General features: G+C 40.1%; 1 protein-coding gene across 1 annotated transcript in view; it reads right to left on the bottom strand.

Annotated features, from left to right (window-relative positions):
• The window catches only part of wdr7 (WD repeat domain 7), a 105,883-nt gene that overhangs the window by 50,904 nt on the left and 35,291 nt on the right, over positions 1-19,688 (bottom strand). The window contains exons 20-21 of the mRNA XM_080047323.1: positions 8,604-8,722; positions 8,241-8,364 (exon numbers count right to left, since the gene is read on the bottom strand). Of these exons, the coding sequence (XP_079903449.1) occupies positions 8,241-8,364; positions 8,604-8,722 (243 nt within the window). The remainder of the gene's footprint in view (positions 1-8,240; positions 8,365-8,603; positions 8,723-19,688) is intronic.

Raw genomic sequence — 19,688 nt, 5'->3', positions numbered from 1 at the left:
TTAACGACATCAGACAAAAAAAATCTAATTTCTAAAATTGTATAATTAGGGTTCAAGACAATAATAATTCTACACATCATAGACAGGTTCATGAGGACACCCCGAGCGCTGCAATAAAAAAAAACTGTAATTACACTGTCTGTAATTACATTGATTAATCCTGGTTAACATTGTGCTTCATGTTCCAATTAACCTGCTCTCACACACACACACACTGAAGACAGCTCAACGTAATGACTCTGTGCAGCTTTATATCGTACACACGTGCACGCCACACACATACACACACGGCGGATACACTGCCTGGTGGTTGATTAACTGTCCCAAACGTTAAAGTGATAAAAACTTAATTGAACTTAATTAAAACATAATGGATGCCTCTCTGTGATTGGACAAAAAAGACTGACTGATGTGTGTACATTAACAGAGCTCTCTCTCTCTCTCTCTCTCTCTCTCTCTCTCTCTCTCTCTCTCTCTTCTCCTCTCTGTAAGTCTCACTCTCTCTCTATTCTATTTCAGTTCACATGGGCTTTACTGACATGAAACTCAACTCCACAACTCCATAATGGAAATGTAGAACCAGTTATATATTATATACATGTTATAAGAGATTTTCTCATTGGCCAAAACAATTCCATCTGACAAGAATGTTTATATTACCCCATATTATGCTCAATGTCAAAATTATGATTTATGTTTTGTACAGTACCAAACACAATCTGTGCGATGCAACTACAGAATGGTTAAGTTGTGTGGAAATGTAGGGTTGATGGAAGCAAACTAATGTATGATTAAGGTATAAGGTAACCATCTTGGTTTTCTGATTTATTTTGTATTTTTAAGCATTAAACATTAATCTGAGGTTTGCAAAAGGACGTAGATATAGAAGTGTGTATCGTAATAAGCTACTGTGCAGATTTGGCTAATTCTGTGTGGTTTTATCTTTCATTAACGCACACACACACACGCACGCACGCACGCACGCACACACACACACACAGGGGCCCATAACTCAACTGTCGTGGCGGGAGGGAATGAGAAAGAGAGGGATGCGGGGAGCTGAGGGAGGTGGAGGAGGGGTGGATGACAGGGGGAGGCGTTGTGCCCTGCTCCAAGGTCAAGCTTGTCATGTCAGCCATGACACATAGCTCCCAGCATGCCTTGTTAACCTCCAGGATCTCAGGCTCTCCTCCTCTGTCTGTTGCTCCCTCTCACCCTCCATTCAAAACACACACTCATGTCCTGTTCTTTGAGCCAGTGAGCTCTATTTTCTGTATTTTGATAATTTTTTTAAAAGGTTAATATTGAGAGACCATTGATTAAATTATTAATGGATTTTAATGTAGGATGAGGCAGGTCAGTTTTCTTTTCAGCATAAGTATTATCTTTTCTCCTTATCCGTATCATCTTTACACACACACACACACACACACACACACACACACACACACACACACACACACACACACACACACACACACACACACACACACACACACACACACACACACACACACACACACACACACACACACACACACACACACATTTCAGATATGTGTCCTGCACATTTTTATTTGAACTTTAAAAAAACAGATGAAAGACGCCTCTTTGAAATCTGTTATTTCTGCAATGACTGTAGTTAATTGTTAATTAGCATCATGAACAAATGTGCTATGTCATGTGCGGTGCATGTTTGTAATGCATGCCTTATTAAGAGTGTGTGTCCGTGCCCAGCAGCAGCACCACCAGCACCAATGCCTGTGTTTGAAGATGCTATAAAAGTCATGCCAGCACTCCTGTAAATGATGGAGGCCTCATTTGTCAAATAAAAGAACCTGTCGAAAGAGGACAGAGCTAATCAGACGAAGCGCTCATTCTCTCTATGCGTCACGTGACAGTCTCTTCTCAGAAGGGATCATTAGAAAGAAAAAGATGGCCACTGCTGCTTCTTTGTGTCCACTGTTATGTATGGCATTTTTAAATAATGATTTAGTTTTGTTTCCTTCATTTGGAACGTGGGTTGTATTGAGTTACATTGTGATGTGTTCAAGCGCTGTTCTGTAAAAAAAAACAGTATTTGGCAAAGGTAATGTCATCGTGATTACTTCAATGTAGTCTATTAGGCCACGGACTGATACAAATAGGCTACAGTTTAAGTAGGTATACCCAACGGTAATGACAACAACAAAAAAAAGGAAAGCAAAGCAAAGGAAATGAAATGAAAGGCAAGGAGGAGGCGGTTCCTTAAAAACAGCAGGTTCACGAGTTAGGGAAAAAAAACGACGGGATTGGGCGATCAAGGGAGATAATAAACTAAAAACGGAGGAAGAGAGAGAGAGAGAGAGAGAGAGAGAGAGGAAATTGTGTCTTCTGTTCAGCGATTAAAAGAAACAGCTGCTTCACACACACGCACAGTTTGACCCCTTCAAACTGTGTGTGATCATGCGTGTGTGTGTGTGTGTGTGTGTGTGTGTGTGTGTGTGTGTGAGGCCCGAACAATGCCGGGGACTCAGTTTAATCAAGTGTGTGTGAATATGGGTGAGTAAAGTGAGTGGTGTGTGGAACCCCTTCCCGGTACACATCCAGACCCCCCAGGTTGTCTCTTTTCTCCGTGCCCAGCCTGGCAGCCTCTTTCCCGGGCCTTCAATGCTCTTTGCACCCCCCCCCCCCCTGGAGCTCCACGAGTCTCCCGCCCTGAAAGATTAAAGCTTTTTGCACTTGTGTTGTATTGTTTGGTGGTGGTTCTGTGTCCTGGTTGCAGGTTGCCAGATGTGATGGCTGCTAACGGCTGGTGGATTCAATTCTATTCAATTTGTGAGTTTTAGGAGGTGTTGGTAGTTGATTGTTTTCTTTTTAAACTTTGAAGAGAGATAGACTTGCTTTTTAAACCCTATGCATCGATATCTATTAGATGTGATCCTTGATTCAGACCTCAATTTGGATATTAGAAACATTATTCCTATTACCAGAGTATTTTAATCATGCTTCATCCAACTGAGAAACAGTAAAAAAAAAAAAAAAAAAAATTGTCAAAACCAAACCTGGAAAAAGTTATGCATTCATTACTTCCTGCCTATTGCAACTCCCTCTATTCTACGATTTGCTCAAAACTCCTCCACTAGATACCTCCTCCTTACAAATAAAAATAAAAAACGGACCACATCACTCCCATCGTAGCACTACTTCACTGGCTCCCCATCAAATAGACTTGATTTTAAACTTTTTTTTGTCTTTTAAAGCCCTGCGTGGCCTCACTCCCAAGTTATATATCATACAAAAGGTCACAGACAGAGCATTGTGACCTAATTTCTCAGAGAAACTGAAGTCAGTAAACTCCCTAACTTTTTAAATCACAATAAACTCATTCGTTCTCTTTCTTTCATTCGTTCTCATTCGTTCTACTCACTCATCACTTTTTTTTAAAGTCCCATACAAATAAAAGGTTATTTCCCCCTGTTTCCAGTCTTAATGCTTAGCTCGGTTAACCATGCCCTCACTCCAGCTCCATAATTAAAGCCATAGTGCGTAGCTTCTATTGCCCCAATGAGGTATTACAACAACACTGTCGGTGCATCTACATGAGGTAAGCCCTTGGTGAATCTAGCATGGATTGTATACCTCCTGCAGGTTTTTTCAGTAGAATCAACAACTGAAACATTTCTTGGGCGCTTCTTAGGATTTTTCTGAGCTCCTGCACCAGTGTCTGGGGGGGGCAACACCAGTTTGTTAACACTGCTATACTGAGAAATACAGAGCCTGTTTTGTTGAGCAGGTAGGCTTAATCAACTTGGTGTCAACTCGTTTGGCGATGGGCTTGAATGTAAGCACGATTCATTTATGTGACAAAGTAACACACTACAGCTTTAACGCTCTCAATAAGAATGTTTCCCAAACAGCTTGACGGTGAGAAGCAGTACTCATTACACACAGTTTGTTTCTCTCTCTCTCTCTCTCTCTCTCTCTCTCTCTCACAGTGCAGGTTAACAACTTGAGCTTGCTCGCTCTCCTTTGTGTTCAGGCCTTTTAAACACTTCCAGGGAGAGCTGAAAGGTCGTCAGCCCCCGTGCTGCGACAGTGAGACTCACCACCGCCATGACATTTTCCTCAGCACTAAAAGCTAATGGATAAATACAGGTGTCTCCCTTCAAACACCAAGCACTCTGCTGCCAGACGGACAACAGAGAGAGAGAGAGAGAGAGAGAGAGAGAGAGAGAGAGAGAGAGAGAGAGAGAGAGAGAGAGAGAGAGAGAGAGAGAGAGAGAGAGAGCGAGCTGCCATACAGTAAAGATCATAGAATAGTGTGACAATGATGTGCTGTATATTTCACATATAAATATATAAATTACCCTCCAGAGCGTACGTTTATCCATTAATTTCCATTATGACAAGTAAAAGGAGTACTGCACTTGGTGTGTACCTTGTTCATTTATGGTGTGAAAAAAAAGCTGTTAACACCAAAATAATCAGCTTCTCGTTGTAGAGTTTCCTATTGCATTTGAGGGAGCCACATTGAGGAAAATTGCAAATTCTTACATGGATACCAGCACAATAAATTTAAATATTGAAACTTCGACAGGAGTGCTGTTTAGTCTTGCCGTTGTCAGCATTCTTCCCCGGCCAAATAAAACATTTGCGTCCTGCCCTGGTCCACTACAATGACGTCCTGTTTGTGGTCAAACCGTATGCTGTGGATTCCATGTGAATGCAGCCACACCAAACAGAAACAGCTTTTGTTACAGTAAAAGATGTTTCATATTTCACCAGCAGAGCACAGGTGCTGTGGTGACTTGAACCACTACGTCAGAGCTACATGCTGACGCCAACCTTTATAAAGCAAACCAGGTGGAGGCTTTAATAATGGAGCAGCTATAGAAAGTGCGACGCATGAGTTAGAAAAGCTACATTAGATTGCTATTCACTGATAAAAAAAAACAGGTCAACCTATTCCGCACTATTTGCTCATTGGATCAGGTAAAGAAAAGCTTTGACCTTGTCAGGGCTCAACTCGGCACTAGTATGTTATTTGAAAAAAGCCATTCAATCAATGAATAATTTGCAGCTGGAGACACATTTTGCCCAACAGAGTCTGCAGTAGGGCTATGTAATGGCAAAGGACTTCACCATACGATACATATCATGATATATACTGTATGATATACGATGAATATTGCAGTATTCCACATAGTTCACTAAAACATTTAAAAAAGCTGAAATACAAGTTATAAAGATAACATCGCATTAGTTTCATAGTTCAGCGGACAAATTGAGTCAAAACAATTAAATAAGAAATTTAAAAATTCAAATTCAAAACCCGGTAATTCGGGGGAATTTAGCCGTACCGCTACATCTACATCTACAGAAGCGGAGGATGTAGTTCACAACGGCCCGTTTTAAAAAAAAACTATTTGACAGATATCACAGAGATAACGATCACGATATATTGCCGTATCGATGTTTTAGCACAGCTCTAGTCTGCACCAAGCCTTGTTTTTTTTTTGTCAAACTTTAACTTGAAGGTTTGACACTTACTTTATTGAAGTCCCAAATCATTTATGCAGGCCCAATTTTTGAAAACCACTATTCTGAGTAACATCAAATATATTGTGTCATTCATTCCCCTAACGTGTGTCTGATGAACTGAACGTGCAACCCCACTGAGTCCACACCCCCCCCCCCCCCCCCCCCACACTCTGGCTGGCTTCTTTTCACAGGCTGTTCCTTCCAAATGACACAGATCTCCTGCTGTCTCTGTGTTGTGAGCTACTTTATTATCTCCTAATGACTGATCAAAGCCGGGAGGGAGGCCTCCTAGCAAACTATTTTTTCCCCCCTCCCTGCCCGGTTGAAGACAATTTGTCCTGTGGGCTCCTCAGGTGCCTGGCTGCTGACAGGACAGCTGCTTCTGAGAACAATGAAGGTGTGCTGAAGGTCAGAGTGTGGTGTCCAATTGAACGGATGGATGATTCACAACCCTGACGACCCTGACTTCTGGAGTGAAAAAATGATTGGTCAACCTATACTCTTAATAAATGCATTGGAGCCTTGTGGACACCACACTTTGTAAATTAATAAACAACATTTTCAACTAGGGGGATGCACATGACTAGTCGGTTACACGTCTGCTGCTTTGGCACCAGTCGGTTGGTAATCGCTTGGTTTTCTCAGTGTTTATCTGCTTATAGACTAGGCAACTACAGTAGTCTCAATTAAAACCTATTTTTAACACTGGAACTTTGACGTTAAGTGCATCCCTAGTTTTAACCCTAAAATCCAAATCCAAAAGCTGAGCCATGGAACTGCTGCTAAGTGCAGTTTTTTGTAAATGACGGTAGGTAGAGGGGGGGGAGGGGGGAGGGGGTCGGCATCATTTTGTTGATGAAAGAAGGGGTCACAGATCCAGAGAAGGTTGACTCACCCTGTTCTACAAGTTGGGAAAAAAAAGGTTGGATCTGGAGTTCAAAATGTGTGGTAATAATGACATATTTGGTGTTTAACAATAGACAGACCTAACACAAGCTTCAAGTTCAAAAGAACTTCTCCAGAGGATTCAACACATTCCCCGACTTATTCCAGGGTTTCCAGGACTAGCGGGAGTCATCTTACTGTCTGTTCCAGTCCCGCTGTGCAGCACACAGATCAAATTCAATGACCCTTTAACCTCGCTCTATCTCTCTCTCTCTCTCTCTCTCTCTCTCTTTCTCTCTGCGTTCCCTCCCCCCCTCCCTCCCTCGTCCCCTGAGGTCATGGCCCATCACTCCCCCCCCGCCCCCCCCCACCTCCCACGCCTGCGGTACTGCTGTGGTAACACAACACTGACCGGTGCCCGTCTCCATGGCAACCGTTCCCCTGAGAAACCCCCCAGCATCCTCAGCAACCACAGGGCGACTACTGAACACGCACGCACGCAAGCGCACACACACGCACACAAACACACGCGCACACACACACACACACAGCATTTTAGAAGGCTGTTTCTAGTAAAAGAAGGTTGAGATTCACCTTCCCATCAGCAGGTCTAACTATAGCCGAAGAGAGAGACCAGGGAATACACAGAGGGCACACAGAAAAAAAACAACGTTGTGAACCAAAGAGAGAGATGCATGTATTCTCCAAGACTCTTCTTTATCTCTGCTTTCTTCAAGCAGGTCTTTGGTAGTGCTTAATGACAGCTGTTTAACCAATGTTAGACCACATAGTTGCTACCATGAAAAACAGTTTGGGGAAAACAGCCAAATGGTTAGATTACTGGGACTTTTATTTTGAACACATGGTTAAGCTTAAGACTGTTACCTGAAAAATTTACACGTACTGACTTGGACAGTTTTATTTGTAATTGCGTTTTTTAAGGTAGCCACAAATAAGTTGATGTTAGTCTTAATTCACAGTAAGCGGATTTACTCACCCATCAATCACTATCCTGCATGCAAACCATCCTCCACTTATTGCATTTAAAATACAACATTAAAGGCAATCTAAAGTATAATCCCAACAGTAGTGTCAGAATATTGGCCACACAAACAGATCATTTACTAATTATTGAAACCACTAACGTGACTATGAAAGTCAGTTACAGCTAATTAAGGGAAAACAAAACAAGAACAAAAACATCAGCTAACAATAACATTTAATTTAATGGGGCTCTGTAAACGGGCATGTTGCTAACTTATTGTGGGACCCTTTGTTCACATACCCGTTTACAGAGCCTAGGCTGTGTTTTAACACTGGATTTATTTCCATTGCACACAAAGCACGGACAGGTAGCGGATCGTGAGGAGATATTCACCGATTTGACAAAAAGTGATTTTTGAGGAACAAGCGTTCTCCACCATCGCTGACTCCACCATAAACGATATGGACATCTAGTCTGACAAGTTAGGACTTGAACTTGGGTGCACCTTTGCTCTCACCTGATTGATAAGCATGCTAACATTTTCCTCATAAACGCTACACAACACAAACTAAAGTTAGCCTGTTAACAACTATTGGATGTTATGTGGAACATGATGTACTTTGATATATCGTATTTGATGTGTAAAATCAGAGCAGATCCACTTTCAAAGCTAGAATGCTAGCATGTAAGTATTCAGGTGTTGGCATGTTCCTATGCTCACAACTAACATGTTAATACTACGACTTTAAACAAATACCATTGTGACATTAAAAAACACCAAGATCCAACAGACTTATTAATGATTTCTCTCCGTCTTTTTTTATATAAAGCAGTGTGAGGTACTTACGAGAGCTGACGGTGTCCACATACTGAGGCAGGTAGGGAGCCCACAGGTCGATGGTGTCTTTACGTCCTGATTGACCAATCCGTCTCAACTCAGCCAATAGGAGAGCTTGTGCTGCTTCTCTCACCTAACAATGCAAAGAGTGGAGATCTTAAAATTGTATATCGTTAAATGACTATTAATTTTTATTATTTAATCTTCGGGTGAGCAGCTATGTTGAAGGTCATCATTTTCCCTCTCAACAAAAGCAAACAGACACGGTATATTCATTGGATGGTTAACAGCAGGCGAAGGTACTCAGTATGAACATTTGGAAACATTTCTTTTTTTTGTTTGGATCTTTCTGTGGAACAATCTGTGTTTTACCTCCAGACAGCGGTCCTGCCATCTCCTCGCCAACATCTCCAGCAGAGGAGGTCTGAACTTATCCAGGCCCAGGAGGTCAGGAAGCATCACACAGTGCATGGCTGCCAGCTGGCTCCAACCTGCGCAAACACACACACACACACATAAAAAGAGAGTCAGATAAGACTGTACAGCTAGCCAGCGGATGGTTCTTGCCTTTCAAAGCCACTCGTTCTCATACACAGACCTAACAGCTGTCACATAAAAACACTACGAAACACTTTTCCGTTTCATGTTATATTAAAAATGGTTAAGGCGGAACAAGCTATATGCTGATGATATAGCTTTTCCTAGAGCCCTACCGATACTGTTTTATACGTACAAAGGAAACTTTGTTCCGATGGTCAACCTAAAAGGAAATTGTTCAAAGGATATCGACAGGAAAATTCATTGGAATACTGGTCAGTACTGTAGTTATATAGATATCTTGCCAATGTAAGGGAGCGCTATATAAAACTCTCCTGATATCACAATCATGATGGAGTGCTGACAGAGGCTGACTGAGCAATGGCTTTGAGTCACCTGACATCTTCTCCTTAAAATGTTACTTGAAACCATTGCAGACAGAAGACATACAGTCATATGAAAAAGTTTGGGAACCCCTCTCAGCCGGCGTTATAATTGACTCTGCTTTCACAAAAAAAATATAAAAGTGGTATGTCTTTAATTTACCAGGAACAGCTAAGTACTGGGATGTTTTCCAAACAAAGATTTTTTGAAAAGCAGTATTTGGTTGTATGAAATAAAATAAAATGTGAAAAACTGGCTGTGCAAAAATATAGGAACCCTTGTGGTTTTGTTGATTTTAATGCCTGTAACAGCATGTAAAACTGATGACTTTAAACACAAAGTTGGTTGGATTATGTTGTTAAGCCTTGAACCTCATATAAATATCTGTTTAATCATGAGAAAATGTATTTTAGGTGCCTAAATGCAAGTTGCACTTCTCTTTGACTCTCTGCTGAAGTGAGACAGAATGGGATCATCAAAACAGCTCCCAAAAGATCTGAAAAACAAAGATTGTTCATTGTCATGGTTTAGGGGAAGGCTACAAGAAGCTTTCCCAAAGGTTTCAATTGTCAATTTTGACTGTAGGGAACGTTGTCAGGAAATGGAAGGACACAGGCATAGTGGCAGTTAAACCCAGGCATGGCAGACCAAGAAAAAAACAGGAGCGGGATAGGTGGAGGATTGTGAGAATGGTTGCACACAACCCACAGATCACCTCCAAAGACCTGCAAGAACATCTGGCTGCAGATTGTGTATCTGTACATCGTTCAACAATTCAGCGCAATTTGCACCAAAACATATGCTTTTTATAAAGATCAAATAACTTAATTTTTGTCTCATCAGTCCAAAGCATTTTCTTCCAATATGAAGCTGGCTTGTCTAAATGAGCTTTTGCATACTCCATGCAACTGTATCTGTGGCGTGGGCACAAAAAGGGCTTCCTTCTCATCACCCGGCCATACAGATGTTTTGGTGCAAATTGCACTGATTTGGTGAACCATGTACAGATACACAATCTGCAGCCAGATGTTCTTGCAGGTCTTTGGAGGTGATCTTTGGGTTGTGTGCAACCATTCTCACAATCCGCCGCATATGCCGCTCTTGTACTTTTCTTGGTCTGCTAGACCTGGGTTTAACTGCAACTGTGCCTGTGTCCTTCCATTCCCTGACAACGTTCCTTACAGTAGAAATTGACAATTGAAACCTTTGGGAAAGCTTCTTGTAGCCTTCCGCTAAACCATGACAATGAATAATCTTTGTTTTTAAGATCTTTTGGGAGCTGTTTTGATGATCGCATTCTGTCTCACTTCTGCAGAGAGTCAAAGAGAAGTGGAACTTGTATTTAGGCACCTAAAATACCTTTTATCATGATTAAACAGACCTTTATATGAGGTTCAAGGCTTAACAACATAATCCAACCAATTTTGTGTTTAAAGTCCTCAGTTTTACATGCTGTTACATGCATTACAATCAGCAAGACCACAAGGGTTCCCATATTTTTGCACAGCCAGTTTTTCACATTTTATTTTATTTCATAAAACTAAATGCTGCTTTTCAAAAAATCTTTGTTTGGAAAACATCCCAGTACTTAGCTGTTCCTGGTAAATGAAAGACATACCACTTTTATCTTTTTTGTGTGAAAGCAGAGTCAATTATAATGCCGGCTGAGAGGGGTTCCCAAACTTTTTCATATGACTGTATATCCAATCAAGTGTGACTCCATTTCAAGTCACAATTGAAGAAAGCAAATACATGTTTCGGCTACCAATCTTGACTTTTCAAATATATTTTTTTAAGTCGCCCAATTGGCTGAAAAAAACTGTTTCCATGTAACAGCAGTTTGTGTCTCACATCCATACACGCACACACTCACACACTGACTTAAGACAATCCTTACACACAAACTTATTTGCGGTCTTGGTTAGAGCAAATTTATGACTTCTGCTAACCAGAGCCCGAGTATGTGTGATGCCATTTGACAGGTAAAACAACAGATATACAGCACCGCCTTAGTGGATCAACCAAAGCCTCATAACGATACCTTGCCATGATGAACTTAGGTGTCTTTAATTTCATTCAGCAATACTATAATGTGTGGAATATTTACTTGAACACAAGAAAAAAAAACTTAAAATTGAAAAGAAAAAAAGAGAACTTGTAGGTTGCCATTGGTGCTACAAGTATAGAACTATTTCTGTCAGTTACATTATCCTGAGTGACCATTGAAGAAAAAAGTAACATTCAAAATGTCTTGGTATCGCTTTAGTAGGGCTCAAATCCGGGCTGTATCAGTCTGAGCCAAAAAACAATGGCAAACATTTAGATTTTACACCAAACACAAGGTAAATGTACACCAGCTCCTAAATGTCTGTGACAAGAAAAATGGTTTCTGAAATGTCAATATCGCCGATACTCAACATGAACCACGGACCTGATTCAACATATATTGCTTCAATATATGGTTGTTCCAGAGAAGATACATGTATGTGAAATGCACTTGAATGGACGCTGGTTTGATTTTGAGCTGGAAAGAAATTCCATTCAAATTTCTTTACCAAGAGCACCATGTAAAACTTACCTCCGCCACCGAAATATATACAGGAAAAACTCAAACTGTTAGGCGTATTACAAGCACACTACATCCAGGAATATTTCTACAGAGAGGTTGACAGATTAATTGCGATTGATCTCATGAGAAATTAAACATGAAACATTTTTGTCCAATCACTATAGGCCACCAGAAAAGAATAATCAGTCAACCTTTCGTTGGGGACATTGCAACACTGCCTTGCAGAAACCTCAATCGTATAAAATAGAGAATTTGAATAATTTGGAACAGAAATCCAGCCAGACACAGAAACCAAGTCTTTGTCTTTTTTTTCTTTCTTGACATACTTAACGAAAGATGGGTCGTTTTACCTACACGATGTAGCACAACCTGCTTGACCAATTAACAAGATTATACAGGCAACAGCTGTAAGAGGTTGTTCCTTAACCATACTTTTAACTTGTGTGCATGATTTCACTGGATTGTACCATTAGTGTGTCATGCATTTCTGTATGCTACTTAAATAACTAATAACTAATGTTATTTATTTTTCAATTATGCTTTTAGTTATTGGTGCAAAAAGGTGTGATGGCACAATGACTAATTCAGTAGATGCCTACAGTTACTAAAGCTAAAATAACAAATATAACCGCCAACTACTTTTTCTAAATGTTCTAAAGCTTTTACTAACACTAAAATACAATAATAAGGTTTCTGCAGGGCAGTATTTGGGAAATAAGCCCTTGATATATTTGCTAAAGTTGAAGTTTCCCCCTAAAGAAAGATGATTTTAGTCGACAACGTGTTACAATAATGCTACTTTAAAAAACTGTTAGTTAATGCTTAGTTAATGCTTAAAAAGCATTCACAAAGCATTAACTAACCATTGATAATGGCTTAGTTAATGCTTACTAAGCAGTTAATTAATGTACCCTTATTGTAAAGTGTTCTTAATAGTTCAGGATGTACTGAGAAAAGAATGGACCTCTGTGTGCATGCTTGCTGATTTCCAGTAGAAGACTCAATTAAAACAATCATGACAAACTCCATTCATCTGAATATGGGAGAATTAAGGTTATGAGCTTTGAGAGGCACTTCATTTCCCATGAACACTTGTCTTTATACAACTTGAAAACACATGCATTGTATTTGTGGGTGGGGCACCAAGGCTCCATGGTAAAAGCCCAAAACTATCTTTAGAAACAGCTGTTTAAAAAAAAACAGCATTAGGCTTTGTGATGGACACCAGAAAGACTCTAGTTACAATGATGACACTTCAGTTCATTTACAATAAAATGTTAAAATTATTAATAAAAAGAATCTGCTAACATGTGGTCTTTCTATTTTATTGTTTTTTTACTTTAAAATGCAACATATCCCTATATAACAGTGTACAACTTCACAAGTACAGCTTTAAATGGATGTGTGCAAGTGAAAACTGAGTGACAAAGGACACATCAGTCATTGCATAGCACAAATTACTTCTTGGGTCCTCGAAGAATAGTTTTTTGCTGGCTTGTTTTTTTTTTAATTTTTCGTCTGTGACACACTCCCCATTCCATCAGGTGGAAATAGCAAGCATGCAAACACTGAGCAGAGAGACACTGAACCAAGTGAACGAATGGTACATCACAACAGACATTCAGTCTTAGAGATAGGAGAGCAGGACTTCACACAAAAAAAAACTGCAGACAACTGAAAAAGACAAAGGACAAGGGCATAAGGACTGTGGTCAATGCACTCTCAAATTTCCACTTGTTTACTGATGACACGGCTCTTTGTTTCATCAAATTTTGCTGAACTCAATAACTCCTCCAGGATGCAGGCAAAGTTTCATAAACCTGGATTTAAAGCGGAAACAACTGCTGACATATAAGGCAGTTACAATGTAAAAAGTTTGGAAATTGGAGCAGAAAAATATTCAATTTACAGTACATCCTGTCCAAAAAATCACTAATTTCAACTCAGAGGCAAACAGGGGGAAAATATGTTGATAGGTCAATATTGAGGATTGATGATTTTAATGAATCTCTACTGGCTTGGTACTGGACTATAGAATGAATACTTGACTACAATTATTTAAAGTTTCCGTATTTTAGAAACATTTCAGGGATAAATTAAATTGTATTGACTGAATAGTTTGAAAGTGCATTGAACACAGTGTTTATGGACACAGACAAATAAACGGACAGTACTGTAGACTCAGACAAGGACAAAGACACTGCAACAAACTGGAGCTAGACAGCTGAGATGAGACCCGAGAAGGAGAGAAACAGGGAAAGACTGGAGAGATAAATTACTGATGGAGTGAAGAGAGAGGAGGTGAATAATAGCAACCAAGAGAGAGAGAGAAGTCAAGAGAACAAATGAACAGCAGAAAAAGCAGTGGAGAGTAGAAAAAGATGAGAGAATGAACCAAAAGGAAAGACAGTAGAAAGAAAGAAGATCTACTGGGGGAGCAGAAGATCTACATATGACTACAAGACCTTTCCTAGGTGGTACCCATCAGTTCAGTCTGTACCTTCATTAACTGAGTGGATGTTATGAGATCCAGGGGCCCCCTGAGGAAAGCCCCCAGGGGCCCCCGGAGTCCCAGCAGTGGTAGCAGTAGAAACAGTGTAGGCTGCAGCAGCTACAGCAGCAAGAGAAGGAGAGAAATAGTGAAGAAGGGAAAGAAAATGTTAGGAAGATATAAATGCAGTCAGGAAGCAGGAAAAAAGAGGAAGCCATCACATGAAAAGTATTAAATGCATAGGAAACAAAATGAATGCATAAAAATTAACTTGACACAAATAGCAGACAACTGTAAGTCAAGCCCGATGAGCCATAATGGAAAACAAGCAAGTACAATAGAGGTATATTTGAAAGGGTTTGGCACCAAAGCTTTTAAAATTCCTTCAATATCTGGAGCTATATTTAAAGGAATGGTTCAACATTTTCTATTTTACACTTGTTACACACTGAAACCAATCCTTTAACTGTGCGTACATTTTCTTTTTTAGAAGAAATGGGCAAAGGTGGCTCATGGATAATTAGCTTAGCTTAAAAACTGGCAGTACTGGTCACTCTTCCACTCGCCACAACAAGCACACAGGACTGTGATGTTGTAAAGTTTATCTTCTGACTGACTGCTAATGCTGACCGTTCACTACCAGAATTTGAGCTAAGCTAACTACTGTAGAGATGAGCAACCTTTTCCCTTTTCTTCTTCAAAAATACATGCATAGTTAAAGGTATGGTTTCTGGTATACGGTTTTGCTTTGGCTTGAACCTACGAGGCAAAAAGCTAAAAAGAAAAAAATCCTTTAAGGTTGTGAAAAAAACTGTACTAATGGTGATTAAACTATAGTTATCATGGTTATGGATAAAAAGGATTGCAGGTCTGTGATGGGACGTGATCTACAATCTCCTAGATGAAAGTCAGACACACTACAAAAACATCCACCCTGACCTCCACATCCTTATTTTATACACCTAAATGTCAATAAGACACTGCATTAGCACTGAATGGAATCCAATAATGGACACTAATTAATAAGCAAAATCTATTATTATTTTTAAGCAGTCTAGTATTACTGTTCAAACAAACCAGGAGTTATTGTGTAAGTTGGGGTTAATAATGAGTCCAATAGTGTTGGCTTTAGCCGCCTGTAGTTAACTTACACATGCAGCCGACTATTATATAGTTGGACTCCTCACAAAACACATTAAAAATGATCAGGTTAAGAAGTCTGCATGTTAAAACTACACCTACTACCTGCTATTAGAAGATCAGTCCACTTAGTGAACCATTGATGCAAGAAGAGGATATTTATACCTAGGTTAATCAAATATAGTTGCTGTTTAATTAAATATAAAGAAGCAAAAAACTTCCTATGTGAAAGATTGGTTACAATATTTTCATTCATAAAAAAGGCACATACACGTCAAAATAAAACACCAGTGAAACAAAGATATTTCCCAGCAAGCACTGGGTTAAGAGATCAGAGAGGAAAGATTCAGCTGTTAGTCCAAATACAACCCAAACAGGAACATAAAGGTTTCAGACTGTCCTGCTAGCATTTTATCAATATATTCATTAAGAACCATTTGAAAAAATAGCCTGGTTTTATGGGCCAATTCAAAACGCAATACAAATATAGATTTGATGTTTCTTTATGCTTGGACCAAAACCCTGAAACCTTTATACTGTGGATATTAAGATGATAAAGTCCATTGGTTTAGAATACTTTCATTTTCAAATTCCCATCAAGGGTATTTGACAGTGAAACCCTGTTTTTTCCAGTAAAAGGAAGTAACATCCTTTTCATGTTTAACATACATGTAAACTAAAAGACATTAAAAAAAATATTTTTCACATTTCAATACAATCATAACCTTACTGTTCACATCAATGCAACAGGTACACTTTTTGAAAATGTTCAATAGAATAGTCCAACCGACACAGAGAAAACATGTATCACAGAGGAAACCGTTAGAGCAACATTACACCAGCTGGTGGTGTAGAAAGGGAGAGAGAGAGAGGAATAATGGGAGTAAAACTGTGCACACATATAAAGGAGGGATTGAATGAAAGTACAGTGAAATAATTGAAGAGGGAAACGGCAGCAGGTTGAAGCCATGCAGTGAACCACAGTGTGTAGATGCAAAGAGAGGCAGAAAAGAGGGGGTGAGAAAGAAATTAGAGGGATAGAAAAAGATGGCCGAGGGCTGTCAATAAGCAGTTTGCCAGCATTGGTTTGGGTTGAGAAAACCAAACGGTTCAAATGAAAACCTGCCGTTTGAGGAGGTTAGATGTAAACCGCACAACGGCGCTCTCTAGAAAGGGCTTGGAGGTTGGTGGTGACGTCATGAAATAATCATATGCAGATTATACTTTATATCTAATTTACCACTTGAGAATTCAGGGCCAGACCAAGTTTTTTTTTTAACTAAGGAATTATAAATAGAACGTAATCATTTCACTATAGGTACAGCAGATAAAATAGTCAATCTCGTCAGTTGTGCCTTTTCTACTGCAATTCGAGTGCACTCAATATTTCCTATCTAATCCTATTGCTATTCTTTTTTTTTTTTAGGTATTGCCTGGGTAAGGTTTAGTCACAGGTCCAGGTTCATGTTCAAAGTTTTGAACCCTGGGGGGAAAAAAACAGCAATGTACCTGAAACAAATCATCAAAATATGAACAGTTTATTAAATGTGTGTAAAAGCAATGTGTGATCTTTGAATGAATAATTGTGAATTTTTTAAGTGAGATTTCCTTGATAATTGAAGGAGGAGCAACTGACTAAGTAATATTTAAAATGCCATTATTAATTAGCAACAGTGCTGTGTGAGGGTCCTGCTGTTCTCTGTTGGCATGACGGACACTGCTTTCACCAAGCTGAGTGGACACATTGTATACTGGACTCAATACAGTTTGGCTTTGGAGAAGAATTTTAACAATGTTGGCAGAGTTTTAAATCACAATCCTGGTACTCCAGTGCCACTAATCAAGTGAGGTCGGAAAACATTCATCTAAAGATACATTTCATTAACTACATTAGCTGCTAAACCAAGGAAAAGACTGTGTGGATACTGGTGGTGTCACATCGTAAAACAGTTCAATATGCAGACGATATTTGACTATTCATTTCTAACGTGAGGAATAAATTACTGGTACGAATGTAAAACTGTAAAAGTATTGAGGGGTCAACATTCTGATTGAATTAAACATGATGAAGATAAATAATATTATCTAATTATTAAATAATTATTATATTAAAAAAATTCATAATGACTTGTATGTGGAATCTGTACCATAATCTGATGACGTGGTTCCAAGAATTGCTCTGTGATTGTACACCGTATATTCAGTGTTAGTCAGGCTGTTACTAACAGATTCTTGTGTTTGTGTTCTCGTGAGGACTTCTGCCGGTGCCATTATAAAAAAGTGATTAGTTAAGAGCCTAAAATATTCAACCCGTTAACCAAGGCTAACAATATTTCAAAAATGTTTATAAAAAAAATCCTAATAATCCTCTAGAAATATGTGTATGCATTGATGTGATGTATTCATTTGTTCCCATCCACTTAGGACAGTGTCTTGGCAAACAGTATTGAAGTGGTAGAAATCGTGGCAGTGTCACCTAAAGGGCCCCAAACAGAGAAAAATAAAGATGTGTGTTAACCCTTTCTGCTTTACTGCGGACATGATTTGAACATAGTGACCTAAGAGGTTTTTTAGGTGTGGTAAGTCGTGTGCAGTCACCCCTCTCTCTGTGCTGCTCTCACTGTAAGCGCTGCAGTATATCAGAGGGGCCTCCTCATTTATGGCCATGTGAAAGGAGCGCACAGTTAACAGCACTACCCTACACAAAGCCTCTGACACACAAGCACACACACACAAAAACACACACACACACACACACACACACACGCCAGGCTGAAGTAGCCGGCTGAGCAGAGGTCACGGCCGAGCGTTCCCCCTCAATGGTGGTGAATAGGCGTGTGGCGTGAATAAGTCCGCACGCTTGTCATGCTTGGCCTCCATTAAGGCGTGACAATTGCACTCAAACCCCCGCCTCCCCCAGCACACATGAGGGGTGCCACCCATGGCATGAGTGTGTGTGTGTGTGTGTGTGTGTGTGTGTGTGTGTGTGTGTGTGTGTGTGTGTGTGTGTGTGTGTGTGTGTAGGGTCTGTATTCACATAGACTATATATTTTTGGTGAGTGGATTTGTAGGTATTGGGCTTGTTGTTATGGTAAGGTAGCTCTGCGTGCGTGTGTGTGTGTGTGTGTGTGTGTGTGTGTGTATGTGCATGCGTGCGTGCGTGCGCTTGTGTGTGCGGTAGGCAGATGGTGACTGCTGGTTAAAACGCTTCTTACAAAGAACCACAGCAGGGTTTTCTCTGCAAAGAATGATGCAAAACTTATTTTACCTTTACTAAGAGTATTTCTACCTGTACATTTCTCTTCAACTCTACAGATGTTTGCTTTATCCACCCCTCTGTTGTTGTGACAGTTCAAGCTTTTATATGTATTATCATGCAAACAGAGCCTGCTTATAATTAGTTCCTCCTCAAAATTGTACTATTCATGGGGCAACCCAGCCAGTAGCTAAACTGGTAGAGTGTGTCTACCATTAAAGCCACAGTCCTCGTCGCAGCGGCCGGGGTTCCATTCTGCATATCTTCGTCCTCTCTTCCCTGTTACATCTCTATCTCACTATGTTATCCAATAAAGCATGTACAGTAGATGCCAAAAAAAAAGATCCTTAATAAATAAAATAAAACATATTACTACACATCAGGACTGCGGCAGCTATACGAACATACCATGTGGAGGCCGGTAATCTGTCACCTTGATTATAAGAATATTAGATGGCGTTGATGATTGGATTAAATACAAATCTCTTTGCTGTATTCATTCCAACCATAATAAATTCATAATAATATCCTCACTAAAAAGGACAAAACAGGTAGTGTGGCACTTTCTTCCAAAGATGAGCTAATCTCAACTCTTGGCCAAAACTGAGGCCATCAGCGTGAAGGTGAATCAGCCTTCCATCTCTGTTGAGCAGGGCATGGAACCCTAAAACCCCCATGTGAGTACAGAGTGAGGTCCAACTGTGTAGTCCCCCTTTCCTAACATGTGAAACCGTTTCTTTGTTTTCCTAAATGAATGAATTCAATGCTCGGTCGGCCTTTCATGGTTAAACATCATGTTGAGAGAGCAGAGAGCAGTCAGAGGTTGGTGCTCTAGCTGAAGTTCAGACAACCTAACCCTGGTGTCAAACACAGCACAACATGCCTTTAAAGAGCCGACTGACCGTAGTATATACAGCAGCAGGGACCAGAAGCCTGTGTGATATTTCTCTGATTTTTTTCTACAACTCTCTGTGGGTTTGATTGCCGGTGGGCTGCATTATCAAACCCCCGGCTCTACTCCCCTCCCTTCCCCGCAGGGCCCAGGGGTGTGTGAAGCAAGCGTCCCCCCTCCCACCCCTC

Source organism: Ammodytes marinus (assembly GCF_949987685.1).
Source record: "Ammodytes marinus genome assembly, chromosome: 18".
NCBI lineage: Eukaryota > Metazoa > Chordata > Actinopteri > Uranoscopiformes > Ammodytidae > Ammodytes > Ammodytes marinus.
The sequence above is the reverse complement of the archived record's forward strand: the minus strand, read 5'-3'. Positions and strand labels throughout refer to the sequence as shown.